We start from the raw sequence: 9740 nt of genomic DNA, 5'->3' as shown, positions 1-9740 counted from the left end.
TTTACTAATGGTCGTTCAAATGTGCAGGATCAAAATACATTAACCTTAATATAAATCAAGATAAACACTTAGAAGGATCATTAAGAGAGATGTAAAGCTGTTCTGGATCTAAAGGATCAAAACCAAGCTTTTATGCTCTAAAGAAGTCAAACTCAAGTCTCTGAGATGCTAAGATGAAGCTTACTTGGAAATCTAAAGACCAGTAATGTCTGAAAATTGGAGTCAATTAAAGCAAGCATACATTGTCATAAGGAATGACTCTGCAACTTCTGAACAAACTTCATCAACAATTCTGAAGTCTCTGCTTCAAAGGATTGTTGTCTATATCAAGTCAACAACTCTAAAAGTATACATCCATATTAGTTCCTATCAAGACTCTAATAAAGACAAACTCAGAACTTGTGAACTCAAGACTATTCAGTCTCATTCTAACTAGGTTCTAAAGACATACTTTAACTTCCAATGAAGCTTTAATTAATTCTATAAGAAGCCTTAGATTACGAAAGTTAAGTATAGTAGATAACAATCACTCTATTCATGCTTCAACAAACGTCTACAAGAAGTCTCCAGTTAGAAGTTATCTAAAGAAGATCTTGTGATAATGTACGTTTACTTTATGTCCATTTAAGAAAGTAATGTTGCCAGGATCCCGCCTCTTCAACTGTTCTGCAAACTCTAATTTGCTCATCTCAATGTCTTTATGCTAGTTGTACTTAAACTTCACTTTACGCGTTGTAGCTAAAGACCTTCAACTGATACTTGTACTATGGGTAGTTTCAACCTTCAACGGATACTTGTACTATGAGTAGTTTCAATCTTCACTTGCTACTTGTATTATGAGTAGTTCCAGTCTTTAATATATCCATTTTCAGATTCTATAAATGAAGAAGAAGATATGCGTGTGTAAAATTGTGTACACAAGAATGTGATACCATAACACATCATGAGAGTTGAGAGAAAAACTGCGTTACACAGAAAACACAAATAAGAGAAACAGAAAGAATCTAACAAGAAGGGTTATTGTGTTTTAAAAGAAAAGATAGTAGAGTGAGACATATTCACATGTTCATATATTGTGTTTTAAAATAAAGTTTTGAATAAGTGATCAGTCGAAGCGGAGGTGGGTCCAATGGTTTTTGCATGATGGCAACGGTGGCTGGAGGCTGAAGTAGTGAACACTGAACAATTGCAGAGCGCTAAAAGAAAAATACGAGAGGAAGAAAACGTGAAGGGTGAAAAATCTAATTTTCTTGTTTGGTTACTTTTAGTTTATTGGGCCTATTATTATTTGAGTATGTTATTTACTCTATTTGAACAAACTTATACAACTACCTAAATAAAAAAAAATTGAGACCCCTGTTTTTGGAGGCCATGGACTGTGGGACTGGTTGCCCTGGTCCAGAGCCCACCTAGTTCTCATACGTTGAGGAGCGAGAAATACTCCACCAAAGGTTTACATCTCCTCAAAAATTGATCCAAACATTTTAAATGTGTTAGGACAAGAGGGAAATCACTTATGCTCAGAAAGGTTTACACACGTCAAGACCTTTCGAAGCAACGCCACCTATTCACTAGGAAAACATTCAATGTACATGTTCCCAATGCTAGTAAATATATCGTTAAAACTCTTCAATACTTATATCGACATTTGATTTAAAAGCGTACACAATAAAACCCTCATCCTACAACGTAGAGGTAAGAGTTTGAGGGGGAACTGTTCTGTGTCGCTCGCACAGTCTAAGGCGAAAGGCCCAAAGGCAAGATAAACGAAGCATACACGAGGAACACATGTTCCCCATTTCCACCTAAAACAGACAATTCCGCCCTCAAATGCGTCATCTGCCGTTTAGATCAATCATACGACAAATCACATAACACGTCACACTCCTCGTAGACGACTTTAACCATTTCCATTATATGAGAAAAAACACGTCATTATCTAATATTTAAATCCATCTTATTTTCATACATTTATTCATTCTTTGACTGACTTGAGCGTACAGATCCACCCCTAAACAATCACGTCAAAGATATGCACCACGTACCTATAACGCTCTTTATTAGTTCGTCTATAATTCTAGTTATTTGAGAACAACGTCACTACCTGTCTATTATATACTTATTTTGTATTATATATTTATTACAATTTTCTAATAATAATTTTAATTTAAAAAACATTGAATATCAAAATTACTTTCTTAATCGTAAACGTAATTTCGAAGTTAAATAAAAAAAATTATAAAAAAGAAAAATGAGAAGAAAAGCGGGAAAAATATTATAATTTTCATATGCAATGAATCAATCTTCTTTGCTAATCTAAGCTTAAACCCTACTCTTTTCAATTCTAAACTCTACCATGGCTTCCTTCCCTCCTCCTGGTTCACTCACCCTCTGCGAACTCAACCGCGACCTAAGTATTACTACTACACCCCCTCTTTCTATATCATTTCTCTCTCTTCATTCGCTTCTCTAACTATCAATTTCTCTGCAGTCACCGTCGATGCACTCTCCGATGATAGAGCCGATCAAACCTACGGAAAGCATCTCGTAACCAATCGCACCCTCTCAGTTCATTTCTGTTTATTTCAATTTTTATTAATTATTTTTAATCGTTAATTAGGGATTGGTGTTCAGCCCCGTGCCGTTTCAGCCTCCGCCACCGCCTCTCGAGAACGACGTTCCCGAACAGGAAGCAACCGCCGTGGTAACCGTTTCTAGAAAAGGTCCTCTGGCAGTTCTGCAAGGCCTTGTAAACGAGTGTCTCAGACGCCTCGTTTACCCTAACGATGTATGGTTAATTGATCTAATTGCTCGCATTGCGCTTTATTTTAAATTAACTACATGCGTTTACTTGTAATTTGCTATTTTTAGAATTTTTCGTTATATAAATGTGGATTTCATGATTATGTTTAGGTGCATTTGTTGCCTGAGGTTAATCTTCAAGAAGTGAGTTGGCACCTTAATAGGCATATAATTGCTTTTATTTCCGGGCCTAACCAAGTGTTAGTTCATGATTATGAAGATCCAGGTACTTAACTTGTTCCGGTATTGAGAATCTCTTTGTGCATATTCGTGCGGATTTTGTGCCAAGTAGTAATGCTATTTAGTTAATGCTCTTGTTGTGTTATGGATAGTGTTTGTTTTGTTGTAAGCACTTTTAGTTTTACATTTTTAATAGATGGGAAGGATTCAACTATCTTGACCAACGAGTCTCAGAGAGATGTTAAAGTGCTAGAGTGGAGGCCGAATGGTGGGAGGATGCTGGCTGTGGGTTGCAAGTGAGGTTCCGTCTTTGTGCACGGTTGTTGTGGTCTGTACAGTGGCAATTGTCTTGTCTAGTGCTTTTTGTTTACTGGACTTGGGTTTACTGATGCAGGAGTGGAATTTGCATATGGTCGGCTTCATATCCCGGAAATACAGCTTCTGCTAGATCTGGTACTATATCCTATGTAGGAAGTTTATCGAGAGGCTCTGGCATTCGGTATCTCCTGGTTGATTTTCTTCGGAGTCAAAATGGGGAACATGTTAGCGCCCTTACTTGGAGTCCGGATGGAAGATATCCTTATAAATGTCTAAATCTTTTTTATTTTACCTTTTGTTTGCCAAATATGGATATAATCTATGACACCTACATATTATTTCTTTTTGCAACAAATGTTGGTGTTTGATAGTACATTTTTTTACACAGTTTGCATATCCATAAAGTTTAACTGAGTTAGACTTGTGAGTTTGATGCAAAGGTTTTTCTTTTTAAATTACTTATACTTAACCTTTTTTTCTTAACCTATTTTCACATACTTAGCTTCTGCTTCATACGAGAGCTCTTCTTTCACTGTGTGGGATGTTGCTCAAGGTACATCGTAAATCTTGATTCCTTAAGCAGTTTGATTTTTCTTTTTTTACTTTTAATAATCCCTTTCTTTCCACTAATGATGTAAATATGTTCTGAATAAGCTTAAAACTCGTTCTGATTTTTTTGTTTAAACTGATTTGTTCACTTCAGTATAAAAAGATACTGAATGTACCCTAAGCTGTGTATGTTTACAACCTAGACTGATGATTTAAACAGCACATGAGTATACTGAATATATGACTTGATGGACCCGACTTTTGCTATGAGTTTGGAGAAATAAATCCTTAATTACTTATATTTGATTGAATTACGTACTAGTGGCGTAATATCTACCAGTCACTTTCCTATGGGCTCAGAACTTTTTTTTTTTTTTGGAATTCCAGTAAAGCAAAAACGTGTAATGTTTCTTTATGTGTTTTGTCATAATAGTCACCCAGTGACACAATGGGTGAATTTATACCTGTCAAAATAAAGTGAGGACATTGTTTATGTTCTAACTTAATTATGATTAGTTAATATAAGAACTTGATTACTAGTCTTGACATATTCCATTTTAGTGCTTGATAAAGTTTGCTACTGGATCGGAATATTTTATTTTGTGAATTTGAGTGTTATGCAAACAAAATTATAGATTCAAACTTTTAAATTTTAATATAATAAATTGACAAGTTGATCAAAGATACCGATCAAAGTTACTAATGAAGGTTAGCTTAATCGGTAAGATTGCATTCTGTCTGCTAAGTGGTCTTCAATTCTTTCTAGTAGTCACTCATTGATAGGCCGTACCTAAATTTCAGTATCAATATAAGCTCTTGTCAAGACATATATAGCATGCCTTACCTTTTATAGGAATACTCTCCTTTTCTTTTAAACATTCCTGTACAAAAAAAGTAATCAAATTTCTGTTGCCTTATTTATACTGTCTATCAATGATTAGTTAATCTAAGAACTAGATTACTAGTCTTGGTATATTCCATTTTAGTGCTTTATAAAAATTTGATACTGGATCGGAATATTTTATTTTGTGAATTTGAGTGTTATGCCAACAAAATTATGGATTCGAACTTTTAATATAAGTAAATTGACAAGTTGATCAAAGTTACCGATCAAAGTTACCAATGATGGTTGGCTTAATTCGTAAGATTTCATTCTGTCTGCTAACTGGTCTTTGATTCTTTCTAGTAGTCATTCATTGATAGGCCGTACCTTAATTTAAGTATCAATATAAGCCCTTGTCGAGACACATGGCATGCCTTACCTTCTATAGGGATAATCTCCTTTTCTTCTAAACATTCCTGTACAAAAAAAGTAATCAAATTTCTTTTGCCCTATTTATGTTAAGTTGATAAATGTGTTACTCTGACTCTTTAATTTTAATTTAAGAGTTTAAAAAAGGGAGGGTGACGAGTCCGATGACTGTTTCTATATTTACATTTTGATGGCCATCTCATTTCAATAGAAAAATCTTGAGTAATGATATTTGTCATTTGGTTATTTTTTATGTTATCTGTAGGTGTGGGGACACCTATTCGACGAGGATTAGGAGGCATATCAATGCTAAAGTGGTCACCCACTGGAGATTACTTCTTTGCTTCAAAATTGTAATGCAACATGCTTAGTTTTGCTTACGGAAATACCAAGTGTTTATTGAACATGAACTGCTTATGATTCATAAATCATGACCTTATTGTTATGCTCTCTTACAGTGATGGAACATTTTATCTTTGGGAAACAAACACTTGGACATCAGAACAATGGTCATCAACTAGTAGTGGTTTTGTCAAGGTATGTAATGTATACATTCTTGTTTTGGTGCCCTAGGGTTACATATTGACTTTGAGACAACATCTGTTTTAAACTTTGCATGTATATTTTGGATTTGTTTTGTAAGGTATAACAAACAAGACTCATTTCATGATGAAACCGGGAGTTAATTAGGTTATATATCTTGTGAGTGTAATAAGAAGATACAATGACTGAAGAGCTTAACATTTTAGTAGAATAATACAGTCATAATCTGAAGCAATTGGTGGTGATTTGTAAATTTTTTTGTCTGATGGCTGACATAATGTTAATACTTAAATGATTTCTACTTGCAATGATGTGTGCCCAGTGTGCAACATGGGATCCAGATGGACGTATGGTACTGCTTGCATTTTCCAAATCATCAACTTTGGGATCTGTTCATTTCGCATCAAAGCCTCCCTCATTAGGTATTGATCCTTTTCTTTCAAGGATCTTATGTTGATTTGTTTACTGTTTCCGCAACTAGCTATACTAATCAGTAATCTATACCGATATATCTATATCTATATCTATACTAATCTATACTTATACATATTCTATACTTATACATAAAGGGATTTGTAAGTTTTGGTGTAGTTTTTCTTCTTCCAATTTTACCCTTTATATTATTTAATTTATAATTTTGTCCTTTTTTTTTCCAATCCAACAACTGATTTTTTAATCTACAACGGTATAAAGAGATACCAAATTGTTTCAGTTTTTATTCTTCCGATTTTATCATTCAATTAAACAATATATTTTACATTTTTATCCAATTAAATCATAAAAAATCTAAATAACAATTTTTTTTTTGTAAATTTCCATTATTTTTTGACAATATAATTGAAAGACTGAGAAAAGCAGGCATGGCTGTGTGCTAGTACTCAATAAACAGAAACACATGATATTCAAATATATGGATGAGACAATAAAGGAAAAAGAGTGGAAGAGGGATCAATACTGAAAATATTTTTATCGTAAACAATGATTCTGAAAAGGCTGACAACAGTAACCGTATCATATGGTACCATTTTTTTTTCTTTTCACATGAAGAAAATTTTGTAATTTGAATGGGAAGGCAAAAGAAATAAGAGACGGAATATATTTATTTCCCTAATAAAGTGAATGACTGAAATATATTTCCCTAATAAAGTGAATGACTGAAGTATATTTCCCTAATACCATAAATTCAAATGATGTCTTTGAAAAATACATTCTCTCTAGGCTGAGTGCAAGCTACAAGTAATGTCCTGACTAAAAACTTTTGCGAAACACATACATATTTCTCAACAGATACCTTTTGTTAATTGGATTGAATTAGCAGAACTTGATGGTTGATATAAGATGTGGTTTTGTAATAAAATTTGTGTCTGCCAGCGTCTAATGTTAGGAACAAAAACACGGTAAAAATATCAGCTCTTTTGCGAAGCAGAACTGTTTAATCAGCTCATGGTCTATCACTTAAAAGGGACCTATCAGGAGTTTGCACATAATCATGTCCTGTTCTGCTAGCTGAACAGAAGCACACAATGTTTTTATACTTTATAGCTATTCTTGTGTGTTTGAAGTCCATGTTCTACCCACAATTCTTGCCTGTCTCACTAAAAGTATACATTGATTTATAGTTACTCATTTTTTATTTTTTCAGACACACATCTGTTACCTGTTGAGTTGCCAGAGATATTATCGTTGACAGGCAGGTAGATATGAGTTTATGTTCTTGGGTTCAATAATTTTTTGAATTGCTGTGATTTGGTGTTAAGGTCTTGTCATTTTACAAATTCCGTATCAACTAATTCTTAGGATGTGGTAACTGACTGTTGCATTTTATATTATCTGTTATTTTAGCATTTAGCTCTTTCTTCTCCTGTTCTATCATAATGTATTTTAGTTTGGATGATGCTTGAATTTTAGGTTGCCGATATTCTTAGCTTTGGATTTCTTAGGTGGTTTTCTTTTGGTGTTTTCTTGTTCTCATTTGTACTAAAAACAAGAATAAAAATGTGTTTATCTCAATGTAAATTTTTTATTTTGTAAAATATGGCCAAGTCTGAAGATGACATTAATTTTTTCATCATTTCCTTTTCTAAATTCCAGAAACAGGACATTGCAAGTTTAAATGCAGTGCCAGCTTTCTAAATTAGTTAAAAAGTCAGCCATATTTATGACATAAAATATATAATTTCCTCGAATTAGACATTTCCATTTTCTTTTCTTCCATATTCTTTGTTCTTAGAGAGTGAATTCTTGGTTCTTTACCTGGATCAATTGACTTTGTTCTTATAGAGTATAATTTCAAATTTCAATCATGGAATGTCACTGATGTATCCCCCTGATAATTTTGCATCCCTCAGTCTTACAGAGGAGTTTTTTGATGCTCTTGTGTGATGGACTGGAGTTTACACATGCTCTGTAGTCACAGATGTGGTTAAATTTTTGTTTCCGCAAATTAAGGTTTTTGTTATATTATATTTTTTGCCTAGGTTTTTTATCTTCCTTTTCCTATATCATATAGTTATCATATCATGTTTTTTGTTAGAAATTACCTGTTTATTTGTTATCTAATGTCATTTTATTCAGTCAGGGAATTGAAAAAATAGAATGGGATAGTTCAGGAGAGAGATTGGCTGTGTCTTTTAAAGGCGGGGATGACGTATATGGGGGGCTAATCGCCATCTATGATACAAGAAGAACTCCTCTGATATCTACATCATTAATGTGAGTTTTTGGTTGAAAATGATCCAATCACCTTTGTTGTTTTTATGTATCTCTTTTCAATTAATTTAATATCTAAGTTATGTGTCTTAAATGATTTTGCTTTGCCAATTACTATCTAACATACAGGTTATTTGCAATAATTTTGTTTCTCAATATGTTTTAGTGGATTTATAAGAGGACCCGGAGAAAATCCAAAGCCAATTTCATTTTCATTTCATGGGAAGTTTAAACAGGGGCCTTTGCTCTCTGTGGTAAGTCTGTCTTGAGTTTCACTTGTTCTGCTTTTTTTTCTTCTGAAACCATATTTTCCTGAACAAAGTATATGCAACTATGTGAGGTGCATATGTGAATATGCTTGTGATATCATTATTATGAACATGATTCTAAGTACAATTTTCCATTGGCCTTGAAAAAAAAAAGAACATTTAATTCAGTTAATATGAGTATTCATAGACAGTGCCCGGTTCCAACGACACACGTCTTAGATGCTTAATCTTGTTTTTTTAAGGAAGATGTTTCATCTGGTTATGGGTTCATATTACACTAAGAAGCTTTTCACATATCTCTACTTTTTATTCTGCAGTGTTGGAGCAGTGGATTCTGTTGCACTTACCCTCTCTTGTTCCGTTCTCATATGCTTACATAAGGTGGGATTTTGCGAAATTTTGTTGGCTGGGCACAACTTGGAGCGAGCTAACTTTGATGTTAGCATCACATGTTCAATGTTCTGAAGATTTTTTTATTATTTGAGGTCAAATTGCTATTATCTTGTTTGTATTAGAATATTGGCCTTGAAAAAAAGGGCTAGTGAATAGTAATATTTTGGAAACTTGGATATGTTAACAGATTGAAAAAAATATCATGCATATGATAGAAAAATGAAAGTTAGTTGTTTAAAAAAATGTTTTTATTTGTTAAAAAGGTTTTAATGGAGAAAAGATGTTGATTTGCAGTCTATCAAAGTAATCATTTTTTTCTTCCAAATTATGATTTTTTGGGTAGAAATTAGATATTTTCTGTACGCAAATGGACGCAATCCATCACTATTATCTATCCAAGAAAGACTAGCATAGTTGTTACTCCCTCTGTCCCAAAATAAGTGTCACATTTACTTTTTAGATTCATTGAATATTTAATGTATCTGGTCTCTATACAGACTAGATACATTAAATATTAAATGAACCTAAAAAGTAAATGTGACACTTATTTTGGGACGGAGGGAGTACCATACAATATATGAGAATGAAGTAGTTATAGGGTGTTGTGTGATCTTCTTGCTCAAGTCCACTCAACTCATTATAACATCGATACTGTATCTTTAACAAAATTCCATATTAGCTTATCGCAAGCTTTCTCAAAATTTATCCTTATCAGCATCCACCTT

General features: G+C 33.3%; 1 protein-coding gene across 1 annotated transcript; it reads left to right on the top strand.

The window, feature by feature from the left end:
- The first annotated feature begins 2281 nt into the window (after positions 1-2281).
- LOC131609980 (aladin-like) lies at positions 2282-9307 on the top strand. Its single transcript, XM_058881826.1, has 14 exons — positions 2282-2414; positions 2492-2547; positions 2621-2788; positions 2914-3028; positions 3179-3278; positions 3377-3559; positions 3798-3853; positions 5367-5454; positions 5560-5638; positions 5967-6066; positions 7287-7338; positions 8219-8356; positions 8520-8607; positions 8940-9307. Exons 1-14 carry the CDS (start codon positions 2357-2359, stop codon positions 9000-9002), a joined length of 1344 nt encoding a protein of 447 aa, XP_058737809.1. The 5' UTR covers positions 2282-2356; the 3' UTR covers positions 9003-9307.
- The last annotated feature ends 433 nt before the right edge of the window (positions 9308-9740 follow it).

The sequence above is a fragment of the Vicia villosa genome, linkage group LG6, assembly GCF_029867415.1.
Source record: "Vicia villosa cultivar HV-30 ecotype Madison, WI linkage group LG6, Vvil1.0, whole genome shotgun sequence".
Taxonomy (NCBI): Eukaryota; Viridiplantae; Streptophyta; class Magnoliopsida; order Fabales; family Fabaceae; genus Vicia; species Vicia villosa.
The sequence above is the reverse complement of the archived record's forward strand: the minus strand, read 5'-3'. Positions and strand labels throughout refer to the sequence as shown.

Excerpts from the sequence above, each read along its gene's own strand:
- LOC131609980 (XM_058881826.1), top strand. The coding sequence starts at position 2,357 with ATGGCTTCCTTCCCTCCTCCTGGTTCACTCACCCTCTGCGAACTCAAC. Across the intron at positions 7,339-8,218 it reads ATATTATCGTTGACAGGCAG|TCAGGGAATTGAAAAAATAG; the intron begins GTAGATATGAGT and ends CATTTTATTCAG. Across the intron at positions 8,608-8,939 it reads AGGGGCCTTTGCTCTCTGTG|TGTTGGAGCAGTGGATTCTG; the intron begins GTAAGTCTGTCT and ends TTTATTCTGCAG.